Source organism: Populus trichocarpa, chromosome 5, assembly GCF_000002775.5.
Source record: "Populus trichocarpa isolate Nisqually-1 chromosome 5, P.trichocarpa_v4.1, whole genome shotgun sequence".
Classification (NCBI taxonomy): Eukaryota; Viridiplantae; Streptophyta; class Magnoliopsida; order Malpighiales; family Salicaceae; genus Populus; species Populus trichocarpa.
Genome location: NC_037289.2, coordinates 3,472,431 through 3,500,386, shown reverse-complemented (window position 1 = coordinate 3,500,386; position 27,956 = coordinate 3,472,431). Strand labels below are relative to the sequence as shown.

The window sequence follows — 27,956 nt, the reverse complement described above, 5'->3', positions numbered from 1 at the left end:
TGGACAGTACTGAAGCATCTTTAACATATTATATTGGCAACCATTGTAGATTTCTTGTTCCAGACACATTGTATGTACCTCTGTCAAGAAACGAAAGAGTTGCTCTTTTCTGCTGTTGAAGTACAATTGAACTGCAAGCAACCGAACAAGAAATGTCGCAATCATGCAGGGAAGGAGAGAAAAAGCAATGGTGTTTAGACATTTTAGAATAGAAGGAAACAACACTACATTTGAAAAAAAACAAAAAAACTCTTCTTTCTATATTTTCATGCTAGGGAATTTTGAGTTCCGAACAAAAAAAAAAACCATCTTATATATGATTTTGTGCTAAATAGATTCCAAAACATACACACAGTTCTGTTTTCTGTTTGCTAAATAGTCTCATAACAGTTAAAAATCTGTAATCAAAAGTTTAAAATGGTTTCTAGCCCTCTTTGATTCTTGAAAAGAAAAGAGAAATCATATTTTGGTGTATACTCCGAACACTCTTTTCTTCGTTTTAGTTATATTTCTACAATATCTCACATATATCGTATCATTCAAAATAATAGCACCTAAAGTCAAAATAAGAACACAATATTAAGAATTGAAACCAAAATAAAAGAATATTTGTTTTTGAGAATTTTATTGTTTAAACTAATTTTAATATATCTTAAACTTAATTAAGTAACAGGCGTCGATACAGGCGGGTGACACCTAAAACAAGGCTGGGCTGAAATATTTCATCGCCCCAAGTCAAGCCCCATTAATTGTTTACTGGTGGTGACGTAATCAAGTTGAGAGCCAACCCAACTAAGCAAAACGCGTAGTCGCAACGGGACTAGATATACCACATCGTCTGGTTAGAGAACACATGAAGTTTTTATATTGGCGAAGCTGAGACGTAAGAACCGTCCCTTCGGGGACATCCGATAAAATTGGAACGATACAGAGAAGATTAGCATGGCCCCTGCGCAAGGATGACACGCACAAATCGAGAAATGGTCCAAATTTTTTTTCTAATCTCCGCTCCTTTGCTCTCGCTTGCTTCCTTCAATGGCTACCTTCTCATCTTTTTTTTTTTTAATATAAATGTCAGGTGGGTGTGGAGGCGGAAGTAACAGTGGCGAGAGGGTAGCCAAAGAAGAGAGCTTTCAAGAAGTTCAGTTCAGAGGCGCTATTTAGATGCTCTCCTTGAAGAAGTTCAGTTCTCATGTTTTTATTTTTGTTGATATTAATTTGTTTAGGGTCTTGGGTTTATTGCAATGATAGGTTTCAGAGAGGTTTGAAGAGGAAGCCAATGGCATTGATCAAGAAATTGCGTAAAGCTGTAAGATAATTTCTTTTCTTCTATATCTCTCTGTATTTGTTTATGACTTCATAAGATAGCAAATCACACTGCAATTTGGTATTGAGTAGTGAATTGACATTGTGGGATGTATTTTCTTTTCTTTATCTCTTCACTTTTTGTCTCTTGTTTGTGTTTATCAAGTTTGATCTGCAATTGCAATCATGGTGCTCGAGATTTGGATTTGCTGCTGCTGGTGATTTTTTTATTTTCTTTTGTATGTTTACGCTTTAGTATCATGTGGCTTGAAAATCGTGGCTAGTACATGACATAGAATGGATATGGCGTTAAGGCTGCAGTTGTGACAAAAAATGAAATAAAAATAAATAAATCAGCTGGTAACGTTCTGGACCATCAATCATTGGTTAATTTGCTGGAATCAGTTAGATAGAATTTTGAGGAAATTATGCTTCGCTTTCATGATGGTTTCTCTCAGCCATAAATGTTCGATTACATGAGGAAACAATTTCATCCTAAAGAATGATGCATTGCCGGATAATTAAAAGCTTTTAAGAACTTTGAAAACTTAAAGAAGAAGCTCTTGGGTTTATAACAGAAAGGTTGGTTTATTCAATAGAAGTTAGAAACGATATGTTTAGCTACTAATTGAATAGAGTTCTGATGACTGCCTCTGTGGTGTAACTTCTGCAAAAGTTATTTTGGGTGCAAGTTTCAGTGTGCATGTTTCCATGCCCTTTCATGCTTGCAAGCATGTATGTGCAGGTCACCGAATTTTCAATTTACGTTGATAAAGCTGTACAAAATAAGTGATTGATAAAGATTGCTGCATTCGAGACTTGTTTGTGACAAATGCATCAAACTGTGACAATTTAGAAAAGAGAAGATTCTAAAGCTGGCTCCCAAATCAAGTTGCCTTACAAGAAAATTTTAAATTTCTGGTTAAACCTTCATCGTATGGTATATTTTGATTATAGTCTGTGGTCTACTCTGTTTTTCGGTGGCTTGGAACCGAAAAGGGAGGCCCCAGATGGTGAGAAGCCAGAGAGCCCTTCAGGACTCATCTTAGAAATATGATCATTGTGCCCGAGATGATTTGCCATTATCTTGCTGGGTTCTCAGTTTCTTACAAGCCCGTTATGCATGGAAGACCTGGACACACACTTCCAGATTCATTCCTCTCAAGTCAAATGGGACATTTAATTTGGGTGGCTGTGGATTTTTCTGCACCTTTTTTCTTTCTCTAATTAGTTTTTCGATGAATTGTTGTTGTGAACCTGTGATGATTACATTAGCATATCCAGAGAAGCTATGCGATTGCATTTGAGATCTTATTATCATTTCAAGCTGTTGCAAATACAATTGTGTTTGTAGAATATGCGGATTTTAATTTCACTTTGTTCGCTGCTCTTACTACTTCTTGTTTTTTGTTTGATTTCTTTTTTATAGTGTATTTAATAAGAGCTCAAAAATTAACTTGTCTCGAACTCAAAACCTATTTACATAAAGTTTATGATATTATATTTGGATCATTCAAGAAAATCATTAAGAAAAAAAGGTATGAATATATGAAGTTCAAGAACAAGAAACTTAATACAATAACAGTTTTCGATCTTAAGGATCAAGAAACACTTTTTGACTTTATAGAGTTGGTTTTGGTTGTTTTTTTTATTCATGTTTTTTTAATTTTATCTTTTAATATTGGATTGATTGAGAATTGAGTTTTATAATTTGTTTTGATTTGCTTTATATAGGGCTACTATAGTCTCATGACCTGAGTTACGGATTTGAAAGGTTAACCGGGGTCGATCTAATATATTGTCGTTTTAATAACTTTTTAAAAAGATATCGTTTTAAATTTATTTGAGTCAAACTATGTTTTTATTGGTCGTCCAAGTTGTCTTTAGATTCGTCGAATCAACTCTTATATGGTTTAAACTTCTTTTTCACTAGAAAAATGTTAAATAATCCTGAATATTTTTTTTTACTTTAAATGTTTTTTATCCAACCCGTGGTATAGCTCAGACCAACGATCTAATAGATAACTCATCATTTTCTTGGAATAGAAGAAATAAAAACAATGAAGACAAAAGAAACATGTTTCTATATATTTTTTATTTTGAAAGTATTAAAAATTTACTTCAAAACTATTATAAAGATGTATTTATTTTATATTTTTATCCATGTTTTTTTAACTAAATATGTTATTGTATTTTATTCTAAAACAATAAATAAACACTATCTATGATATTTGCATAACTAGAAAATATAACTAAAATTACGAAAATGTTTTTCATAAACAATCTTCAACTTTGAAGCTAATAAATTTTTTTATTTTTTATTTTGATGTGTTACTTTTTAAAAATAAATTATATATAGAGATAATAACATAATATTGAGAATTGAGACCAAAATAAAAGGATATTTGTTATGAACATCGAAAAAAATTATTGTTTAAACTGATTTTAATATGTTTTAAACTTAATTAAGTAAATTTTATTTTTTTATTAAACCGGTAGTTACTGTGCCATTTGGGAAAAGGCGTCGACACTGGTGGGTGACACGACACCTAAAACTATTTCATCGCCCCAAGTCAAGGCGCATTAATTGCTTACTGCTGGTGACGTAATCAAGTTGAGAGCCAACCCGACTGAACGAAACACGTAGTCGCAACGGGACTAGATATCCCACATCGTCTGGTTAGAGAACACATGACGTATTTAAGTAGGCGAAGCGGAGAACTATTGACTTGTCCCTTCGGGGACATCCGATAAAATTGGAACGATACAGAGAAGATTAGCATGGCCCCTGCGCAAGGATGACACGCACAAATCGAGAAATGGTCCAAATTTTTTTTCTAATCTCCGCTCCTTTGCTCTCGCTTGCTTCCTTCAATGGCTTCCTTTCTCATCTTTTTTTTTTAAAAATATAAATGTCAGGTGGGTGTGGAGACGGAAGTAATAGTGGCGAGAGGGTAGCCAAAGAAGAGAGCTTTCAAGAAGTTCAGTTTTAGAGGCGCTGATTTAGATGCTCTCCTTGACATGTCCACCGATGTACTTGTCAAGTTCTTTCCCGCCGGAGCGGGCTGCAGGTAATAAGATTTTGGGATTAGAAAGTTCAGAAATTTTAGATGGGCTGTTAGTTCTCCTGCTTTTATTCTCGTTATTTTTAATTTGTTTAGGGTTTTGGGTTTATTGCAACGACGGGTTTCAAAGAGGTGTGAAGAGGAAGCCACTGACATCGATCAAGAAATTGCGTAAAGCTGTAAGGTAATTTCTTTTCTTCTATATCTCTCTGTATTTGTTTATGACTTCATAAGATAGCAATTCGCACTGTCCAATTTGGTATTGAGTAGTGTTATCATGTGTTCATTTCACATTATGGGATGTGTTTTCTTTTCATTATCTCTTCTCTCTTTGTCTCTTGTTTGTGTTCATCAAGATCGATCTGCAATTGCAATCGTCGTGTTCGAGATTGGGATTTGTGACTGATTGGTGATGTGATAAATTTGCTGCTGCTGGTCATTTTCTTCTTCTTCTTGTATATGTTTACGCTTTCGTAGCACGAGGCTTGATAATTGTGGCTAGTGCATGACATAGAATGGACCAAGTGAAGTATGGTGGTAAGGCTACAGTTGTGACAAAAAAGAAACAAAAATAAATAATGCTCGTGGACCATCAATCGTTTGTTAATTTGCTAGAATCAGCTAGACAGGATTTTGAGGAAATCATGCTTTGCTTTCTTGCTGTTTCTCTCATCTATAAATGTTTGATAACATGTGAAAACAAGCATTTATCCTGGTTTTCTGCTTGAGAAAACAAGCATCGATCTAGATGTGCTCTGAAGCTCCCTTCTAATGGCTTTGTATACCACTCCTTGCCTATTCATAGATGTTTGTCCCTCGAAGGTTGGAGGGAGAACATCTATACTGCAAACACATGGCACATATTCAGTTTTCACAGAAAAATCATGGCTGGTGATAAGCATTGATTCTGCTAAACACAACATGACTTGAAGAGAGTGCCATATACAGATCAAAAAACACTGCAGAAGGTTCATACGATCAGCTCCATCCATTTTGGTATGTTTTTATGTGGATGAACAAATTGCCGCTTAAGTTTCTTCAATGAGGCAATGGTCACATGAATATTGCTCTCAAATATATATTTTTTTAACAAAATTAATGTACATTAATTATGAACTACCCGCAGTGAAACATGGACAACCATTTAGTTTTTTGCTAAATTGATTCCGAAACATGCCAGTTGTTACTGTTCTTAAACGAAAAAAAAGATAAAAACAATGGGACATAGATTTTATTTTGAAAATATAAAAAATTATTTAAAACCGTTTCAAAAACAAATTTATTTTATGTTTTTGTTCTTTAACTATATATGTTTTTGTCCAAATTGTTTTTGTTTTTTTTTATCTTGAAATAGTAAATAAACGCTACCGATTTTATTTGTATAGCTAGAAAATACAACTAAAATTAGGTTAAACATTTTTCATAAACAACCTTCTAATTTCATCCTAATTTTATAAAATAGAAGCAATATTGTAGACCTTCCATGACCAATAATAGATATTTTCAAGAAATAGAAAAGGAAAACTCATGCCTCGCCCCATATTATGTTTCCTATCATTCAAAATAGTAACACCGAAAGAAAATATAATAAAACATTGAGAATTAAGATCAAAATAAAATAATATATATTTTATTTAAACAAATTTTAATATATTTATTTTTATCTCTAGAACTAAATATATTATTTATTATCTTTATTATTTGTATCTTTTCTATTGTGAAATAGTAAATAAACACAAGCTTGATAAACGTTTTTCATAAACAACCTTTAACTTTGAAGCTAATATAATCTTTTGTTCTTTTATTTTGATATGGGTTACTTTTCCAAAAATATTTCTACAAAGTATAAATAATAACACATTAAGTCAAAATAATAAAACAATATCGAGAATTGAGACCAAAATAATAGATTACTGGTGGTGACGTAATCAAGTTGAGAGCCAACCCAACTGAGCGAAACACGTAGTCGCAACGGGACTAGATATCCCACATCGTCTGGTTAGAGAAAACATGACGTATTTAAGTAAGCGAAGCAGAGACCTGTTAGTTGTCCCTTCGGGGACATCCGATAAAATTGGAACGATACAGAGAAGATTAGCATGGCCCCTGCGCAAGGATGACACGCACAAATCGAGAAATGGTCCAAATTTTTTTTCTAATCTCTGCTCCTTTGCTCTCTCGCTTGCTTCATTCAATGGCTTACTTTCTCAATTTTTTTTTTGTTTTTAAATATAAATGTCAGGTGGGTGTGGGGACGGAAGTAACAGTAGCGAGAGGGTAGCCAAGCTCTTTACCGCCAGAGCGTGCTGCAGGTAATAAGATTTTGGGATTAGAAAGTTCAGAAATTTTAGATGGGTTGTTAAGTCTCGTGCTTTTTTTTCCGTTTATTTTAATTTGTTTAGGGTTTTGGGTTTATTGCAACGACAGGTTTCAAAGAGGTGTGCAGAGGAAGCCAACGGTGTTATTGGCTGTTTGCTGTTGATTATGTTACTTAAGAGTCAGCACCAGATAGTCATTCAATCACATATATTCCCTGTATGGGTACAATAGAAATAGGTTAATATTTGTTTTTCTTACTAATTTTCAATTTCATACTAATGAATGCATTGCCGGATATTTAAAAGCTTTTAAGAACTCTGAAAACTTAACGAAGCTATGAAGTAAGAAGCTCTTGATTTTATAACAGAAGGGTTGGTTTATTCAATAGAAGGTAGAAACGATATGTATAGCTATTAATTGAATAGAGTTCTGATGACTGCCTCTGTGGTGTAACTTCTGCAAAACTTATTTTGGGTGCAAGTTTCAGTGTGCATGTTGTGTGTGCATGTTTCCATGCCCTTCCATGCTTGCAAGCATGTATGTGCAGGTCACTGAGTTTTCAATTTACGTTGATGAAGCTTTACAAAATAAGTGATTGATAAAGATTGCTGCATTCGGGACTTGTTTGTGATAAATGCATCAAACTGTGACCATTTAGAAAAGAGAGATTCTAAAGCTGGCCCCTAAATCAAGTTGCCTTACAAGAAAATTTTAAATTTCTGGTTAAACCCTCATGTTATGGTATATTTTGAGTATAGTCTGTGGTCTACTCTGTTTTTCGGTGGCTTGGAACCGAAAAGGGAGGCCCCAGATGGTGAGAAGCCAGAGCCCTTGAGGACTCATCTTAGAAATATGATCATTGTGCCCGAGATGATTGGCCGTTATCTTTCTGGGTTCTCAGTTTCTTACAAGCCCGTTATGCATGGAAGACCTGGACACAGACTTCCAGATTCATTCCTCTCAAGTGAAATGGGACATTTAATTTGGGTGGCTGTGGATTTTTCTGCACCTTTTTTCTTTCTCTAATTAGTTTTTCGATGAATTGTTGTGGTGAACCTGTGATGATTACATGAGGCATATCCAGAGAAGATATGCGATTGCATTTGAGATCTTATTATCATTTCAAGCTGTTGCAAATACAATTGTGTTTGTAGAATATGCGGATTTTAATTTCACTTTGTTCGCTGCTCTTACTACTTGTTGTTTTTTGTTTGATTTCTTTTTTATAGTGTATTTAATAAGAGCTCAAAAGTTAACTTGTCATAAACTCTTGTTTTATCTTATTTGCATAAAGTTTATGATATTATATTTGGATAATCATGTTTTTGAATGTGTGTGCGAGGTTTAGATATGCTTCAGCAGAATAAAATCGTTCATGGAAATCATCAAAGATGTAAGATATGGATACATGAAGTTCAAGAACAAGAAATTTGATGAAATAACAGTTTTGATCTCAAGGATCAAGATCTTGTAATAAGGGTTTGTCAAAAAAAACTTTTCAACTTTGTAGTTGGCTTGATTTGTTGTTTTGGTCCATTTTAATTTTTTTTTTAATTTTAATTTTTAATATTGAATTGATTGAAATTAAGTTTCATGATTTGTTTTGATTTATTTTAAATACAGTTATCATGATCTCATGACCCGGATTACGGATTTGAAAGATTAACTGAGATCGATTTAATATGTTGTAATCCAATATCTTTTTAAATCATATTGTTTTTGGACCCATTAAACTGGCTCGGTTAACTCTAATATAGTTTAAAATATTAGAAAAATATTAAATAAGCTTGAATGTTTCGTTTTACTTTAATTGTTTTTTTATCATACCCGCGGTGGATTGCTGGACAACAATAATAATGGAAATAACAAAGATAAAAATATCTATTTCTCTGTATTTTTTAATATAAAAATTTATTTTAAAATTATTTTAAAAACATATTTATTTTTAATTTTTTAACTAAACATATCAATGTCTTTTTTTTTTTATTGTAAAACAATGAAGGAACACTATTTAAGATATTTGCATAGCTAGGAAATACAATTAAAATTTGGTAAATGTTTTCATAAACAACCTTCAACTTTGAAGCTAATAAAATTTTATTATTTTTTATTCTGATGTGTTTATTTTTCAAAATAAATCATATATAGACATAATAAGACCTAAAGTTAAGATAATAACACAATATTAAGAATTGAGACCAAAATTAAAGAATATACGTTATGAACAGCGAAAAACGTTATAGTTTAAACTTATTTTAATATAATTTGAACTCAATTAAGTAAATTTTAATTTTTGTTAAACGGGTAGTGACTGTGCCCTTTAGCAAAAGGCATAGATACAGGCGGGTGACACCTAAAACAAGGCTGGGCTCAAATATTTCATCGCCCCAAGTCAAGCCCCATTAATTGTTTACTGGTGGTCACGTAATCAAGTTGAGGGCCAACCCAACTGAGCAAAACGCGTAGTCGCAACGGGACTAGATATACCACATCGTCTGGTTAGAGAACACATGACGTGTTTATATTGGCGAAGCTGAAACATAGCAGTTGTCCCTTCGGGGACATCCGATAAAATTGGAACGATACAGAGAAGATTAGCATGGCCCCTGCGCAAGGATGACACGCACAAATCGAGAAATGGTCCAAATTTTTTTTCTAATCTCCGCTCCTTTGCTCTCGCTTGCTTCCTTTCTCATCTTTTTTTTTTTTTAATATAAATGTCAGGTGGGTGTGGAGACGGAAGTAACAGTGGCGAGAGGGTAGCCAAAGAAGAGAGCTTTCAAGAAGTTCAGTTTTAGAGGCGTTGATTTAGATGCTCTCCTTGACATGTCCACCGATGTACTTGTCAAGCTCTTTCCCGCCGGAGCGGGCTGCAGGTAATAAGATTTTGGGATTAGAAAGTTCAGAAATTTTAGATGGGCTGTTAGTTCTCATGCTTTTATTCTCGTTATTTTTAATTTGTTTAGGGTTTTGGGTTTATTGCAACGACGGGTTTCAAAGAGGTGTGAAGAGGAAGCCAATGACATCGATCAAGAAATTGCGTAAAGCTGTAAGGTAATTTCTTTTCTTCTATATCTCTCTGTATTTGTTTATGACTTCATAAGATAGCTATTCACACTGTGCAATTTGGTATTGAGTAGTGTTATCATGTGTTCATTTCACATTATGGGATGTGTTTTCTTTTCTTTATCTCTTCACTCTTTGTCTCTTGTTTGTGTTTATCAAGTTTGCTCTGCAATTGCAATAATGGTGCTTGAAAAGTTATCGAAGAAGAAGCTCGAGTTTATAACAGAAGGGCTGGTTTATTCAATAGAAGTTAGAAATGATATGTATAGCTATTAATTGAACAGAGTTCTGATGACTGCCTCTGCAGTGTAACCATTCTGCAAAAATTATTTTGGGTGTTTCTGTGTGCTTGTTTCCATACCCTTTCATGCATGTATTCATGTATGTGCAGTTCAGGTCACTGAATTTTCATTTGGGACTTGTTTGTGAAAAATGCATCAAACTGTGACCATTTAGAAAACAGAGATTCTAAAGCTGGTTCCCAAATCAAGTTGCCTTACAAGAATATTTTAAATTTCCGGTTAAACCCTCATGGTATGGTATATTTTGAGTATAGTCTGTGGTCTACTCTGTTTTTTGGTGGCTTGGAACAGAAAAGGGAGGCCCCAGATGGGGAGAAGCCAGAGCCCTTGAGGACTCATCTTACAAATATGATCATTGTGCCCGAGATGATTGGCCATTATCTTTCTGGGTTCTCAGTTTCTTACAAGCCCGTTATGCATGGAAGACCTGGTATTGGTGCAACACGCTCTTTCAGGTTCATTCCTCTCTAGTGAAATGGGGCATTTACTTTGGGTGGATGTGGATTTTTCTGCACCTTTTTTCTTTCTCTAATTAGGTTTTTGATGAATTGTTCTTGTGAACTTGTTATGATTACATAAGCATATCCAGGGAAGCTATGCGATTGCATTAGAAATTATATTATTAGTGAAAGCTGTTTCAAATTACTCTTTTCAAACTCTCATATTTTAATCAAGTGTTTGGAAAACATGGTGATTTTAAAAGACTGGTCAGGACAATGGCTAAACCCAAAATCAGAATTAGTTGGATCAACCAAATTGTGAGTTGACTCATCAAGTGATACAAATTTATCCGGATTAACTTTTAAAACCGTTGGAAAAAAAACCTTGACGTGGCTGAACTTCGGATGACAGCCACCTTGGGTTGGATTGAGTTTGATAGCTATGGTGTGCACGTTTTGGCTGAAGGACATCCACCTAAAATTTCCTCTTATTATATCCAGCGAACCTGAGTTTTCATCTCAATAAAACTTGGCTTATTGAACTAAAGAAAAGTGTAAATTGAACTAATCAAGAGCAGAAGCAAAGTTAATATTACTCGAAATCAAGTTTAAATTGGCTTTGTCCATCCCAAGAAATCGTCACTGGGAAACTCGAATTCCAATATTAAATAAAGGCAATAAAATGGTATACGGAGCACAACTGAACAATCTGTTGCTAAGGTGCCACCGGTGAGTTAGAAATGCTATCCTAAGGTTAGGGATTGATGATTACCATCTAGCCAAATCACAGCACCATGCCCTCTTCAGTGTCTAGCCATGTCTTTTTTAACCCAATATAGGTGTAAAGGATGAAGGTAGAATTGGAGAGTTGGTGACAAGGTAAACATTTGTTGACAGCCAAAATGAGTGTGTGGTAAAGAGCCATACATTTTGTTCCCTAGGGCAAGGAAGTTCGGTTTCCATGATGATAATGGTGGTGACAGTTGTGGTGGATGGTTGCGGCGGTGGTTGTGGTTTATTTGATGATTGGAAAATATTATTTATTTATTACTGTTTGTTTCAAAAATATTTGCTGTAAAACAAACACCTCCGAGTTGCAAATATGCTTTACGCACGGGGCCATTGCCAGGGTTTGGCACGATTTAAAGGAAAAGTTGCTGTCATTGCTCTAGGGCCTAGGCTATGATGGGTTGCTTTCTTTACTTTGGACTCCGTTTGAAAGCTGCCACTTTAGGACTTGCTGTGCAAAACATTCTTTCTGACAAAGATTTAGTGATGCTCCTTGTGACTTGTGTTTCTGGGCTGGTTTCCTTCACAGAAGAGGGAGCTGCTCGTATGAACTTAAGCGAGAAATAGAGAGCCAACTCAGTTATGGTGCCCAAAGTGTGAATATGAAGATTCCACAAGTTATTTTACCTGTATTTCTCCTCCATGAGGAATTTGGCAGAGCAACAGGGAGGGTACGCTGACCAGATTATAGGAGATGACATTCCCTAACTACTATGAATTCTTCTGCGTGCATCTGATAGGTTGCTCAACGTCTGTCGTGATGAATAAGCTTAAAGCAGCTCAGAGAGGTTTACACGTTGCTTGAGAACATAAGCTCCCCAAGTAGCCATGAAAATGATGGCAGTCAGGGTTTGGATAAGCAGGCGACCTGTTTGAAGCTGTGCTTGATACCAGGAAATTAAGGAAAAGCTTTTAACATGCCACACTGTTGTTAAACAGGTGAATAGGATCCCTGGTTTTCTCTTTATTTCACTGTAAAGTCAGGAGCAACTCTTCTTTTTATTTCTCTGTAGATGCCAAGGGAATGCTTGTCACAGATAAAACAGCATGCATTAAGTTAATTACTTTATAAAAAGAGCCGAAAAACGCTGACATATGAAGATCACCATGCCAATAATGTAAGCCAAAATTATACTCGCAAAACATCCTGTCGTGTTTTGCATACAAGAAATAGAAGAAAACCTGGCACGGAAACAAACTTAGATTTGCAAATGCAATGATAAAAAATAAAACTTGGATTTTGAAGGAAGTACAAGTTTACAATTTGTGATCCCTATTCTATATAAGAGCAGTTCAAACCAGGCTAACCCTAAAGCTAAATACTTAAAAACCCTGTCAATGAATGACGATCTGTTCCATCATATCCCATCTCAGGTCTGAACATATTATATACAGTAGTAATTCACAAAGAAACTCCAAATGGTTCTGGTTGGATTTGAACTATTGGAAGTCGAGTTCTTGAAGTGAGATCAAATGAAGAGATCAACTATGTTTCATGTATGCGCAGACTGCGATGAGATCAACCTAGAATGGTTATGGTCACCTTCATAGGTTACAATCAGCATTGAAGGTTCTTCCAGGCATCTCTCAACGTGCTTCCTCGCTGGGCAACCTCTCAGACTGCTACATTTATAGTATCCCCTGCATTACAAATATTTTTGAATAAACCAGGTAAACTTGCTCATCTAAACAATTCAGACTTTAGCAGCATACACTGACAATTTCTGATTGCTAACCAAGGTAAATGTAAGTGATGCAAAACATTCACACTTTTTTAATAGTATAAACTATATGATACTTATTCTGCAATTAATCAGCTACCTAAAAGACAGCAATCTTAGGAAGTTATTTATCGGCTGATTTTTCCAGAGCACAGAGTTGTGCCGGATAACGTTGGCAAGTGAAAGTGAAAAAAATCCTCCGACTCGTAGGAATGTAAATTGTTATCACATCAAAACAAAGGAAAACTAAGACAATCTAACATAATGATCAACCGCAGATCATAAAGCTAAAAAAATAGGAGGATATTAGAGTGAAGCTTAAATCAGATATACCTAGGATGTGGAGAGCCCTTAATTGGCTTTTGTCCATACTTCCTCCATGAATACTCATCAGGAGGAATGTCTGCCACCTTGTTGCTAATTGCAGGAACTTTAATGGATCTCTTCACCCTCAGTTTTCTAAAGACAAAGAGAGGTGATTACAATCAAGATCAACAAAAAAATCAAACATAGAATATAACATGGGGATTTTGCTCTTACCTCCTCTTTGAGCAATGACATTTACCACCACTAGCACATTTCGCATTCCCATCTTCTCCTTTACCAGAACACTTCCTCCTTGTTTGTTGTGAGATGTGATCAGATGAGTGAGGCATGCCAATCAAATGGAATGAATCTCCATCAAAATTAGACACAGTACCATCCATGCTCAGAGATGAAATGAATGATCTTGTGGACGACATGGTTGGTGCGCAAGTAGACCCATCAAACTTAAGGTTTATCCCACTATTACTCCTAGAATACACCCTATCAACCTGATACTTCATTTGTTGCTGCTGTTGCTGAAAGTGCACCCTCTGTATCTGCTGATGTTGTTGGGGAAACTGAAAGTTTGGTGGTTTTGTTTGTGCAATTTGTAGGGGAGGCCTGGTGTTTGAGTTCAATTCAAGTACTGGGTTTTCAAGAAACATTTTCTGGGCAATTTGCACAGGAAGTTTAGACTTAGCATCCATGTCACCAAGTGGGGTTTCGAGAAAATTTGGAGGCACCATCTGGAGAGGTTTTGGTGCTAAAATTGTTTTGCAATTAGGACTATCTAGGAAGATGTTTTGAGGCAAAGATGATCTAAACTTCTTCAACTTCCTTACTCTTCCATGACCTAAACCAGTGCTCAAAAGAGAGATTACTCTCTTGAACTTAAACACAGTCTCTCCAGTTTCCACCATTAAGTTCCTACCCTGAACTTGATCCTTTGGCTGACACAAAAGGCCAATAACTCTATTGCAGCTCTCGATAGCTGCCTTGTGTGCCTCCTCAACCTCCTCCATACTAACTCAAACTCAAAGAACCAAGATTTATCTGTCAAAACCTCTTAAACCCAAGTTCATCACTTAGCTAAAACAATCACCGCAACACAAAATGGCACATACCCAAATAATGAGGTATTGCCAACAAACAAAAGCTCAATACTTTTGCACCATTAAAAAGTTGCTCAAAACACAAGCAACTTGAAGACCAAAGCATCATCGGAGGTACCCGGATTAAAACTAAAACTAGCCATTCTTATTTTGGCTAATTCTGGGCAGGAACCATGGCTATTCAGAAAAAAAAAAAAAAAAAAGGCAACAGCTTCAAAAACAAAAACAAGAAGATCAAACCTTGTCAAATTTGATAAGTGATAGTGTCATTATAGCTTAAAGCCATGTTGATGGTGGTGTGAAAGTGAAGACACTTGAAATCTCTTTCGTTAAAATGACCCAAAAGAAAACAAAGTCTCTCTTTAACTTGAAAACAACTACTGACTGCTACATAAATAAATCAAAAGAAGGAAAAGGAAAAGAATCTAACAAAGGGAGAGGAGAACAGAACTGCTCAGCGGCAGAGCTCAACATAGAAACAGAAAAAATGAAACTCGTGTCCCTGTCAAAGATCCTAAGCGGGTTCCACTCCAAAAAAACATAGTCATTCTTTTTTACTAGATTTTAACTTAGTTTCCGAATTTCCAAGAGAATAACAGGTTAGTCCTTTTTCTTCAAGAAATTCCATTTTTAATTCCAACATTTTTAAAAACAATTGTAATCCAGGCCCTCTGTTAGATTGAAGGTTAAGGGATTGGTTTGTGATTTTATAAATTAAGAAGACTTTTTTATCAATTGTTAAACATATAGGGACTAAGATATGATTTTCTCTTCCTTTTGTTTTCTTCTTTCAACTTTATTTTATTTCTTTAATAAGAAATTTAACTTCTTTTCTACTTTCGAATTATTATTATTATTATTATTATTTGGTTCTGCAATTCATAGGAATAACCTTTTCTTTTTGTCAAAATGTCTGCCAAAGGTGGGCCCAGAAGTCCACTGTGGACAGTGGATACATGCATCCCAAGATAGCCGTTGGAAGATAGACGTCCAAGATTGTTCCACGTGGATGTACAGGTGACACTTGTCCCAAGAATTTTGATGGGTGCAGCCCTTTTGCTGTCTGTAAACCGGTGAGGTTAAGAGAAAAAAAAGAAGAAAAAAGGTTTCGGGGTTTGTGGCGGGGCCCATGTCAGGACAAAGTTGACCTCAACAGAGATTCTCTCTGCCCAGCTGAGCCTGAGGCCATGGATGATTGGTGCGAGGAAATGAACTTCTCCATTCTCTCCACTATGGATAATGGCTGGTTAATGATTAGTCTTTTTGATGTATCATAATTTATCAAACGAAAAGGACTATTTTGGATAAAAAAAAAGATAGATGATGATATTTCCTTTTCTTGGTTTTTAATCAGAAATTCACCTAACATTTTTTTATATATATATAAATTTTAGAATCAATTATTGTTGCAAGATTTTTTAAAGTTGACTCGATTCAGGGTTGGTAGCGCGGGTTGAGCCATGAATTGATAGGTTAATTCAAATTATATTTTTTTTATTGAAATTATATTGTTTTAATAAAAAAAATAAAATAATAGGTTTTGAGTTGATAAATTACTAAGCTCGGGATTATTTTATAATTATTATTATAATTGTACTTGTGTTTTATTTTTAAGGAGATTTCTTTGACTTTAGGTGTGCAATATTCAAATAAACTTGAATTCTCAAATTGAAGTTGTTTTGGTTAGTTAGAATATGATGTTAGTTTTGAAAAAAAAAATTATTTTTTTTAAAAATTTTAAAATCCGATTATTTGTTCTCATCTTTTTTTTTATTAATGTGGATATCCGGGTCAGTTTGCGCGTACCTCGACTAATCTTATAGGCTCCAGTGACCTTCATATTAGAAACTATAAGGCTCAAATATGAGATCACAGGAGAGCAAACATCTTAGTCTCAAATTCTTACCACTGAGCCACCTACTAGATGATTATTCTCGTCTATTTTAGTTTTGAAGGTCATGTAATTTTTAGATAAGTTTTTATATATGATATTAACTTCTTCCATGTTTTAAATTGAGTTTTAAATAAGTCATTTATATCTATACTTGTATATTTACTAAAAAATATATTTTTTTAAATAAAAAATCTAAAACAGTATTATAGTAAAAGATCCGTTCACCCAAAACCGGCAGCACAACACCTCAGGAATATTTCTTCCTATCTCTCAATAATATACTTGGTTATCATGTTGCTGGAAATTTATTATTCTTTAACTTGGAAGCTCAACTTAAACAGTTCTAAACTCGAATAAACTATGCATCCTCAATGTCTATCTCAAGTAAAAAAAAAAAATTAAAAAAAAACGAAAGACCATTTGAGTTTTAATTAAAAAATAGTTAAAATTCATTGGGAAACTAAAGTTACGGAACAATGTAATGATATTTTTGTCTCTCGGTCAAAAAAAACTTAATACTAGCTATTAAGAATATTAAAATCTTTTCACAAAATATAATTTTATCACAAGACCCTTTTGTCATTACTAAATTGACCGTGGATAAATAAATCTTTTTTTGTTGCACAATAAAACGACAAAAACAACCATGAAAGAAAAAAAACTTAAACCTAGCATCAAGGGATATTTTTGTATTTTTACAATCATTATTAGAATTTTAACCGATGAACAATTTGGTATTTGATCAAATATAAATAATAAATTAAAATGCACTATGAAACTACAAAAATACCTTTAAAAGAAAAAAAAAAAAAACCTAATGTCAAGGGACTTTTTGATATTTTCACGATGTTTTTTTGAATAATTATTAAGTCAGCTCATAAGCAATTTAGTATTTGACTAAATAAGAAGTACAGGCGTGTGTTGTGCACTTATAAGCGTGTGGGAGGTGCTCATGCTCATTGGGCGACATGTGTGGCACCTCCCAGCATCCAAAAAAATCTTTCGCTATGTCATTGGAAACATTGTCGTGTCTTCTTGCATGTGGAGCGGAGCATGTCGATGTTGGTGATCCAGTTTGTTGTCAATGTGTCTTTTTTCTTCCTTTTCCTTTAAAATTATAGTTTGGTCCTCTTAGTTGTTGGAATTTGAACTTTAGTTCTTATTTTTTTTATTTTTAATTTTTGTTCCTAGCCTTTTTATAGAAATTTTATTTATTTTTAATTTCATCATTACGTCCCAATTTATAGTACCCTTTCAAGATTTATTTATTCTTTTGATCTTTTTTTTTCAAATTTAGTTCCTATTCTCTTGATTTTTAATTTTGTTTTGGATTCTCTTGTGAATTTGATTTTTTTTTTCAATTTTTCCATTCAATTCAAAATTTGATGATATTTAAGGTTTGACCCTTAATGTTTTGATTTCTAATTTTTATTCTTAGCTCTTTTATCAAATTATAATTTGTTTTCAATTTCATCCTTATATCTATGATCTTGATTTTTTTTTGTTGAATTTGGTCCTCATGCTCTTAATTGTTTTTATTCTTTTGTTAATTTGATTTTTTTATTTTTGCCCTTTAATTCAAAATTTTAGGTTGTCCTCTCATTTTCTTTTCCTTTAAATGAGGCTTTTATTCTCGTAATTGTTATTTTTTTATCATTAATCTTTTTATTTTATTATTCAATATTTGATTTATTAGGATTTGGTTTATGTGGTTTTTCTTATAGTTTTTAGACCCGACTCGAGAGTTGATCCTAGACAAGTACCGAGTCACAAGTTAAATGGGTTGACCTGAGTTAATCCAAGTCAGCCAAATCTTTTTTATTTTATAAAAAATAAAAATGATACTATTTTAAAAAATAAAATAAAATAGTCAACGAGTTTTGACTGAATTTTTCTTGGGTTAAGCGGGACATTGATAAACTTTTTGACCGTTTTACACTGGACCAAATCTCCCTCAATTTCTTTTGAAACCCGACCTAACTTAAGTCTTGGATCACGGGTTAAACTGTCAAGTCAAGCCGAGTTTTAAAATAGTGGTTTTCTAGACAGGGTGTTTTTAGTTTAATCACTATCTAGGGTCATAGGTTTGAAAAGTTTACACATGTTAACACAATTTTTTTTTTATTCGATTACATTATTCAAAATTGTTTATTTTAAAAAATAAACTATGTTATTTTCTTCGATTTTCTTTTATTCAGGTTATTCACATCTCATAATCTAGATAGTAAGTTTAGTCGGGTAACCCAGGTTTTTCTTAGATCACTTTTTTATCTTTTTTTATTTTGACCTTTAAAATTCAGTTCTTTTTAAAATTAAACTTCTTCTTTTTTCCTGTTTAACCTTCTATTGGATTATTCTGTTTTCATGATCCTACTCGCAAGTTTTGAGAACCGCACCCAAGTTCATTGGTACTTTGTTTTTTATATTTTTTTATTCATTGATTTTTTTTTCTGATTTTCCTTTACGAATTGATTTTTGAGGCTTGTCAATCATATTTCTTTTTAATTTTTTTTAATGATATTTGAGTCGTGATTTTTTTTTTTTTTTTAAAATACACTTATAACACCACGCTACAATAAAAATCAACCCGACCCCACGATGAATCACGAATCACCCTATCTAAGTACCTAGATAGGTAGTGAAGCAAAATATTCTCCATCTTAGAATTTATGAAAATGGTAATAAACTTTTGGTAGAGGCTCTTTTTGTAACTATCAATAGCTAGCAACTATCAATTCAAATAAATCGATTAGCCACGAAAGTCAAAACTCGAAGAATATCATAATAGTTCATCATAATAATTGTTGAATTAATTAATTTTATCATGCTTGACCAATAGCATAAATATATTTATATACACACACACATGAATGACTTTCTCTGAAGGGAAAGTCACATTTTCAACCATGCCCGTCCACAACTCCTACCAAAATCATGGTATGTTAAAGAAACAGGCAAGCAGCCAAGATCATGAACCCTGCTTTGCTTTTTCCTTGTTAAAAGCTTGTAGCATCCATTCAGGAACTTACAGCTCTTGCAGCCAAAAGATTCAGCATGATCTTGATGGGATTAATTACGGGGTATTTACGGGTGTGATAATAGTTATGGTTTAAAGTGTTTTTTTCTTGGAAATACATTAAATTTTTAAAAAATATAATTTCAACCACGTTACCAAAACGCTTTAACATGTTCGATATCAGGTGTAAACACCATTGTTCTTGTTGTCATTTATCACTTTAACAGTGTTCAAGGTTCCTTTAAAAATTCGAGGATGGATACCAAGCAAAAGCATTAGGATTAGATTCAATCTTTGAGGATTTGGCAGCACTAGCGATGTCTCAATCCCATATCATGACCCCATTAAGCCTCAAGTCTTGATTTGTTGTCAAATGGGTTAATCATTGATCCTATTTTTATCCAATTGTTTGAGATTAATTTGGAAATCTATGCAGCCTTCAATGATTCCTTCCACTAAAACAATGACGAACGATCGAGTTGATGATAAGCATGCTTTACATTTTATAGACTTTCTACAATTCCATAAACTGCGTGTTCAGCTTATAATATTATTCAAGCTTCTTATCATGCTTCTCTTTTTTTCTTTTTCTTTTGTTATCTAGAACATATTACAATTATTAAAAAATAATTAAAAAGATACTAATTTGATATTTTTCGAATAAAAATCTGTTTAAAAAACAATTTAAAAAGCGGGTTGAATCGGAAAAACAATATTCCCAAGTCATTTCGTCATTAAAAATTGTGAATAGTGTGTTAATCTCGAATACTAAATTAGTCATTAATTAATCTAGGGTTTGAGTTCGGTTTAATTAAGTGACATTTGCACTAATAATTCAATTACATGACATGTTTGCCTGACGTTTGATGACTAAATGTCCACTAGATTAAGCGAAGATACTATGAACTCTCTTGTCTGTTTTTTTGGTGCTAATCCAATTGTTCATCTTCTAGAAATATAGAATTCATCATTATAAATAAATAAATAAACATTTAATTATTAAATTTAATTCTATAAAGAACCTAATACGCAACTATGACTTTGGTGGATGCAAGCAATATTTAAAAAATATATTTAATAGATAAAACATATTTATCAGATAAGATTAATCATATTACTACCAAAAAGTGGGTCCCCAAGCCAAGATGTTTGAGAAATTTAAGCTTGATAATTTTTTCTTATTTTTTTTAAGAATAATTAATTAACTATGAAGTTTGATTAATTAAATGGCACTAATTGTGTGCTACACTGTACTTCATGGTAAGCTAATCTTTGTACAGTCCTTAAGGGAGATATTTCGAAGTTTAATACGTCAATGGCATGGCAGGGAAGAAAATGCAATGACGAGATATATATATATATATATATATATATATATATATATATATATCCACTGGTCACCAATTCAATACTTAGAAAGATGTTTTATTTCTTACAGATTTAAAGTGACACATGTTGGGTTGATTTTTTTTTTTTTAACCCTGGGTGTCCGGGCCAGCTTACGCGCACTACAATTAATTCATGTGCTCACTGAACATCCTGCAAGCCCAGTGAGCATGTAAGACACTGCGGGGGTGACAGACGTGCACAGTGAGACTTCAACCCTGGTGCAGAGGAAAGGAACAAGTCTCTTCCATCGCTGGGCTACAACCTCAAGTGCATGCTAGGATGATCTTACATCAATTATATCTAGTTCTTGGTTAGTTCAATACTAGGGCATGTGTATAATGTGGGCTGACCAAATTTTATCCAAAGTTAAAAAAATATTAAGAGGATACAAGTATTAGATAAAAAAAATAAAAAATTAGAGATTCGGGTCATTAATTATACTAAACTTAATAAGCTCGGTTAATTTAAATAATATAAAAAAAATACAACTACAATAAATAATTAATAAAAGAAATTGACAATGTAAAAAAGTAAAAAACAAAAAAAAACAAACTGAGCTCATCTAGGTTAGTATACTAAATCTATGACCTAGCCACGATACCAGGATAACCTCATCGAAAAAAAATTAAATAAAATTATAAAGCTTAATTATAAAACATCTCAATGTTCAGGGGAGAAACTGGAAAAAAATAATTTTAAAAAAGTAATAAACAAAAGATCTATGTCAACGCATGATAACTTGCTAATCCAATAGAAATAAAAAGGAAAAGAAAGAAACACGAAAATTAATTCCTAATCAATCAAATATTGAAAAATGAAATTGAAAAAAAATTAATTTTAAAAAAGGATCTTAAAAAAAATTAAAGTCAACTCGTGTTAACTTTCAAAACCCGTGACCTTAGTCATAAGCCCGAAACCAACCCTATAGAAAGCAAACCCTAAAAAACAACAAAGCAAAATTATAAAACAATAAAAAGCTAGAGATGAAAATGAAAAAAAAATACAATAAAAAAGTCTATAAAGCAAAAGAAATAACAATTAAAAAATAAGGACTAAATTTGATACAAAAATAATTTGAAATAAAATGTCGAGGGGTGAAATTGAAAATAAAATTCAATTAGGAAGAGGTAAAAACAAATAAACAATAATCAAAATAATGATGATCAAATTTGATATATAAATCTAATTAAACCAAATGATGAGAGATGCAATTGATAAAAAAACTATAAAATATTAAAAAAAATAAAAATTACAAAATAAGGATCAAATTAGATACACAAAACAAATGAAAAGATACATAAAATCCATGACCCTGATCATGAGCCCAAAACCAACTCTATAGAAAGCAAACCCTAAAAAGCAACAAAGCAAATTATAAAACAATAAAAAGCTAGGTATAAAGTTAAAATACAAAATACAATAAAAAAGCCTATAAAACCAAATAAATGACAATTAAAAGAATCAATCAAGCCATTCACTGGTTGAACCAAGTTTGTGTCTATGCACACAATATTTTCTTTATTTTTTTCAATTTTTTTTAATAATTCAATCTAGTTTTTAAATCGGTCAAACCATATAATTTCATGTAAGTTTTTAGTGAATCAATTACAAAAATAATCTATATTTTTGAACTAGACCAATCCCAAGTTCAATTCATCAGTTCATTGGTTGAACAAGTTTTAATAACTATACCAAAGAGTCATGAAAAAAAAAAATTCAATAATTGGTTAAAAAAATTGAAATCATGCATGTAGCAAATCCATGATCAAAGTGTTATAACCAATGGAATCATGTAAATTGAGAAATCCTTCGTTATGAATAAACCAACCATTACACATTAACATTTAATTCAAATTACAATCTACCCCATTGCTTGTAGTTCATAAGTTATGCCAATTTACGGTTTTGACATCTCAAACGACATACCAGTTGGAGCTGTTCAAATGACATGTCGTTTGATTCCTCATAATTCTGATGGCTGCTTGGACGAGGTCTTCTATTACCTCCTGCATAATGCCTACAATTCTCCTTAGACATGTTCCTTTTCTGGAGAAAAAAACTTAAGTGAATTAGTTCAAGAAGACATGGAATTCGATAAAGAAATCTTCTTGTTACAGTCACAAAAAAAAAAAAAAAAGTAGCAGAAAAAACAAGTTCCCAGGATCATCTTCCTCTAACCTTCATTTAGTCATGACATGACCTATCAAGTTACATGCTTCAAGGTTGAAACAAATTAACATTAAGAACATAGAGAGGCATGATGTTCCTTTCATCTAATCAGAATGCTATCAGACTTGATAATGAGTTGTTGCAGAACTTGATATGTCAAGAGAATTTCCCTTAAGAATCATATCATACATTGTATGTCAAGTTGTTTTTCCTTCATCATTTTGTTTTCTTGACAAATGTTTCAGCAGCATTGATATGAAGCAGAATTCAAGCAAAGAGAAAGTCTAGAAACTAAGATAAGAAAAAAAAAGAAATAGATTCAAAATTTTATGAGATAATACATCTTTAATACACAAGTTAAATGGTAGATTGAGTAAAACATATAGAGTAGCAGGCTGGCATGGAGATCTTGACTCCTTTTCTTGATCCTTTATGTAGAGTACAGGAGCTATGAATTTAAACAAGCCTCACCATTATGTAATAATACTAATAAAACACAAGTAGAGGATATCCACCAAATAGGGAACAAAAAATGATCACCCTCTTAAGTGACCAAGAAAACTGGATTTACATGCTTGAGTTCCATGGCCTCCACTGATCCCCATTCGAGGTAGCAGAGCGGTTCCCAAGAACGTTATGTTCATCGCCCTTTTGGATTGACAATCTGAGAGAAGATATCGCCAGAGTCTTCAGATCCTCCACTCACTTCACTAATGCTTCCGAGGCTGAGATTGTTATAATGCATTTCCAAGTTGCGGTTTCTTATACTTTCTTCAGAAGTTTCACTTCCCTCACCTTGTGATCTATCATTTGAACCTTCAGGGTTGTCCTGCAATTGGAGGGCAAATTCAAGATTCCATAGGACATCACCCATGTTAGGGCGTTCGGGTCCTGATTCAGCCAAGCACTTATCAGCTGTCTCTGCGAACTTCTTCAGGCATTCAGGGGTAATTTTTCCCTTGATGTGAGGATCAATGATGTCCTCAATAATTCCTTTCTTTTGACAATGAAGAGCCCAATCAGCGAGACTAACTTGTTCTTTTGGTAGGCTAGGATTGAGAGCAGGCCTTCCACACAGAGCCTCGAATAGGACAACTCCAAATGAGTAGACATCAGATTTCTCAGTCAATTGTTGCCTCCTAAAGTATTCAGGATCCAAGTAACCGAAGCTGCCCTTGACCACAGTACTAACATGGCCCTTGTCCATATCAGGACCGGTTTTCGAGAGCCCAAAATCCGAGACCTTGGCAACCCAGTTCTCATCCAACAGAATGTTTGTGCTCTTGACATCCCTGTGAATGATTGTGTACTTAGCCCCAGTGTGAAGGTAGTGAAGTCCCCTTGCTGCTCCAATACAAACCTCCAACCGTTGCTTCCATGACAGACGAGGTTTCTTGGTATTGTAAAGATGCTCCCTCATAGTTCCAAGTGCCATGTAGTCATAAACCAGGCACATCTCACCATCTTCATCACAGAAACCGATCAATGAGACCAAATGCTTGTGTCTCAACTTCGAAAGCATCTCAATCTCAGTCATGAACTCATTAACTCCTTGTTCTGATTGTGGATTTGATCTTTTAATGGCCACTTTGGTTGCTTGATCAATAACACCTTTATACACCTTACCGAAGCCTCCAACACCAATGACATTAGACTCATCAAAATTCTTGGTTGCCCTTTGCATCTCTGGAAGCGTGAAATGGCGACAAAGACCTTGAGCCAGTGTTGAAAGGTGACTGCTTTGAGAACTCTTGCCAGAGATTGATGATTTGCTTACAGTATGGGAATTTCCATAGACTGGTAGCCAGGTGGATGTATGTGAATCAAAGCCAGGAATTCTCTTAGTCCTTTGGTAAACAGCAACGCAAACTACAGCAAACAACAAAGCGCCAACTCCACCGACAGTTCCCATCACAGCTTTACTGTCTGTCTTAAATGCCTTTTGGCTAGCTTTAGCCATGTGATTAGCAAGCATTTCTGATAACACAGGGTTATGACCTGCCAAGTTGTTGTTCCTGTCACTCATCTTGAATATCTCTATTCCATTGAGTGACGCGTCATAAAATTCAGGTTTCGAAGAGGTTGATGGGTGCAAGTCCACCCGAATTTCTTCATCGCCTTCCCTGTCCTTGACAAAAACTGCGTAGTCTTTATATGTTGGCAATCCCTTTTCTCCTGTCCACCCAATAATATCGGCTGCATTAGGATCAACCTGGGCAGTTTGATTGTTGATGTAAATGTTAAAGACTTTCTGATTGACTTTGCTTAATTGGAACTCGCAGAAATGCAGCCTCACAACATATGTGAAATTGGCATCAGCCTGAAACAGCCATGTCAAATTGAATTTCATGTTGAGGTCCTTGTAATATCCCATACTTCTTGCCGTTCTGTAAACATCAGGTGGTGCTACAGACTCTGCCAATTCTCCATATCGGACTTCAAAGCTTTCATTACTCTGCAAATTAACCCCAGTTGCCGCACTAAATAAATATGGCGCATCATTATACCAGGTTCTTGTAAGATTACCGGAGTCTTTGGTTGGTGAAATATACTGCCCTGCTACATTCAATCTATACATTGTCTGCAAATTTCCATCCGTGGCGTCAAAAGTTTGGTCAGAAAACCCTACCATTGTCCCTGATCCAAAGAGATCAGGGATTGGAACCAACTCTATAGCATTGATAAAAGCAAAAGCCTCAGGCTTATCTGCTGGTTTAAAGGTGACATTGAGAATATGAGAATTCATGGGAGCTAGAGAATACTCTTTAATGAGGTAAGCCTGAGTGAGAGCCTGCGCTGTAATCGAAGCACTGAAATTGTTCAGGAGAGTAATCCCTCCTGCGACCACCGAGAAATAGGAGTCTGATATATTGAGGCCAGAATATTCAGAAGGATAAAAGGAGAGCCTGAGCCAATAACGCGTTTTCTCTGTGATAGGGAGGTTATAGGTTGCTTCGGATGTGAAAATCCTGGCATCCATGTATGGAACCTCAGAAACAATTGAAGAATCTTGGTATTGAGCTCTGGCGTGTGGATGATTTCCAGTGATGTATTTGACATCCGATTCCCATTTTCTCCCGTCACCATCCGTGCCACCATTTTCTGATCCACAGTTCAAAGACAAACTCTGTGGCTGAGGCCCAATACCGGACACATAAAGGGCATTGAAAAGAAGAGTGAAACAAGCTAAAGAAAACAAAAAATAAATATTAGCATGCATGGCTGAAGAGAAATGGACAGGGAGGGCATGCATTAGGGCGTACAGGAAAGGAGGAACAGTTTTTTTCCTGTACACCGGGACTATTTGTTTTTCTTTCTGAATGTTTATGGAGGGTTAGCTAGCCTAAGCCGTCTTTAATCTTTCATGGAGACTCATGCCTGGATCAGAGGGGATCAAACCAGGCAAGAAGAGGTGATGAAACTTTCTAAAAGTTCTTTTCTTCTCTCTTCTTTTGGGGTGCTAAACATCCATTGTAGGGAACTGGCAGGTTGTTGGAAATTGATGAAGGGGAGAAAGAATAGTAGATTCTATCGCTTTGATTGGTTCTAAAAGCATTGGTTCTAAGAAAATTAATGCTATATTTAGCATCTGTAAGTTGAGTTCTCTATGGCTTGATGCCCTTGGGACAGTTGTTTTAGGTTGTCGAAAGAGCCACTGAGCTAAATTGCATAAAAATCAGAACCAACCAACCATATTTTGCTTATAATTCAGACAACTGTCTTGAGCAGCTGACAAGTCCTCAGATTTTCATGCCGCATAAGAATCTGCTGGATTGCCAAAAATGTGTCTCTGTAAATATATCAGAAAAATGGCTAGCCTTCTAGCGGGTCTCGACTCTCGAGGTTTAACAACATTGCACAGCAAGAACATAAACAAACCTAAAATGTTATTTAGAAAGATGCATAAATGGATGTGACTCTTCACTCATAATTTTTGTAATCATAAGGGTTGATAACTTATCTAAGCTAGAAATTATACTTTTATTATAAGGTAATTATAAGGTTTGATCGCGGTAATACTTTCCCTTTTATATTTAAAAAACCATACTTTATATACTATGTCAAATCAATTTTGAAATTCCATGAAAAAACTAAAATATCCCTATCTTACTCTTCTTTTTCTTCCTTCTTTTCTCTTCTTTTTCCTACTCTTCTCTTCTCTTCCTTCCTCCTCTCTCCAAGCATGGAGATTTGTCATTGACGGAGTTCGTACACTCTGAATTACTATATTTTTTTCCTTGGTGTTGATTTGCCAACGGAATTATTAAGAACTTGATTAAAAGATCTAAATTTTATAATGTTTCGATCCAATTTAATTAGAAACCTGGCTCCGGATAAATTTGGCTCTGGATAAATTTGAGTCTTGAGTTTTTTAATTTAATAAATTAAAAATATATATTTTATATCAATATATATAGTTGGATTTACAAAATTAACCAAAAAACCTCTCTAATTCATAAATAACAAATACTTAAAAGATTAAGAAAATATCAAATAACGATATTAAAAAAAGCTAAAAAAATAAAAACAATCATCATGCATACACAAAATTTATTATGGATTTTCACAATAAAATTATAATTTTACCTTCTATAATAAAAACCATATAACTTGCTTTTAAGGGCAAAATCATCTTTTTTATGAGATCTATTTATCATTAATATATTGAATGGGGTATAAAGATCTTTTATCTGCACGGTGTAATAACTAAAATACCCTTAAAAGTTAAATTTGTATACCTATTTAGGTAGAGGTATTTTTGGTTTTCTATCTTTGTTAACACAATGAAATTACTAAGGTACACTTGTGAGAAATATATATATATATATATATATATATATATATATATATATATATATATATATATATATATATATATATATCTTAGGTCAAGGCCTTTTGATTTTTTGATAAATTAAATAAAAAAAGTTGTTGGTGCGTGTAGTGCACGCACCAGCATGTGGGAGGCACCTGTACTTTTTGGACGACCCGTGCGATGCCTTTCAGAAACCAACCGTTGTCTTGACTAACAGATCACGTGGAGGCGCATCCAAAAAAGTGAC

The 27,956-nt window shown here is 34.0% G+C and overlaps 2 protein-coding genes, 1 long non-coding RNA gene and 4 other non-coding genes across 15 annotated transcripts; 5 read left to right on the top strand and 2 right to left on the bottom strand.

The window, feature by feature from the left end:
• The first annotated feature begins 844 nt into the window (after nt 1-844).
• On the top strand, nt 845-15,748 carry LOC18098988 (uncharacterized). Of its 9 annotated transcripts, none has more exons than XR_008059260.1 (7): nt 3,971-4,127; nt 4,225-4,376; nt 4,467-4,554; nt 5,176-6,510; nt 9,414-9,565; nt 9,656-10,512; nt 15,348-15,748. It is a non-coding gene; the product is annotated as an uncharacterized LOC18098988 (long non-coding RNA). The 9 variants fall into 9 exon arrangements; XR_008059259.1 differs by lacking the exon at nt 15,348-15,748 and adding an exon at nt 11,816-12,371; XR_008059254.1 differs by lacking the exon at nt 15,348-15,748 and having other exon boundaries at nt 9,656-9,743; nt 10,349-10,699.
• Nucleotides 893-995, top strand: LOC112327744 (U6 spliceosomal RNA). The gene has a single exon (XR_002982167.1). It is a non-coding gene; the product is annotated as a U6 spliceosomal RNA (small nuclear RNA).
• LOC112327743 (U6 spliceosomal RNA) lies at nt 4,037-4,139 on the top strand. The gene has a single exon (XR_002982166.1). It is a non-coding gene; the product is annotated as a U6 spliceosomal RNA (small nuclear RNA).
• LOC18098990 (U6 spliceosomal RNA) lies at nt 6,420-6,522 on the top strand. Its single transcript, XR_002982165.1, has one exon. It is a non-coding gene; the product is annotated as a U6 spliceosomal RNA (small nuclear RNA).
• Nucleotides 9,239-9,341, top strand: LOC112327742 (U6 spliceosomal RNA). Its single transcript, XR_002982164.1, has one exon. It is a non-coding gene; the product is annotated as a U6 spliceosomal RNA (small nuclear RNA).
• Nucleotides 12,504-15,113, bottom strand: LOC18098987 (probable WRKY transcription factor 39). Its single transcript, XM_006382750.3, has 3 exons — nt 13,548-15,113; nt 13,341-13,466; nt 12,504-12,927 (listed from the first exon to the last, which is right to left on the bottom strand). Exons 1-3 carry the CDS (start codon nt 14,333-14,335, stop codon nt 12,780-12,782), a joined length of 1,062 nt encoding a protein of 353 aa, XP_006382812.1. The 5' UTR covers nt 14,336-15,113; the 3' UTR covers nt 12,504-12,779.
• Nucleotides 15,749-23,190: 7,442 nt separating the features above from the next.
• On the bottom strand, nt 23,191-26,386 carry LOC18098986 (receptor-like protein kinase ANXUR1). Its single transcript, XM_006382749.3, has one exon. It carries the CDS (start codon nt 26,144-26,146, stop codon nt 23,534-23,536), a length of 2,613 nt encoding a protein of 870 aa, XP_006382811.2. The 5' UTR covers nt 26,147-26,386; the 3' UTR covers nt 23,191-23,533.
• Between the last annotated feature and the right edge of the window lie 1,570 nt (nt 26,387-27,956).

What these genes read in the sequence shown, in the direction of transcription:
- LOC18098987 (XM_006382750.3), bottom strand. Translation starts at nt 14,335, where the DNA reads ATGGAGGAGGTTGAGGAGGCACACAAGGCAGCTATCGAGAGCTGCAAT. An exon ending in TGTCATTGCTCAAAGAGGAG is followed by an intron (nt 13,467 to 13,547) that starts GTAAGAGCAAAA and finishes CTTTGTCTTTAG; the next exon opens with AAAACTGAGGGTGAAGAGAT. An exon ending in AAGGGCTCTCCACATCCTAG is followed by an intron (nt 12,928 to 13,340) that starts GTATATCTGATT and finishes TTTGTAATGCAG; the next exon opens with GGGATACTATAAATGTAGCA.
- LOC18098986 (XM_006382749.3), bottom strand. Translation starts at nt 26,146, where the DNA reads ATGCATGCCCTCCCTGTCCATTTCTCTTCAGCCATGCATGCTAATATT.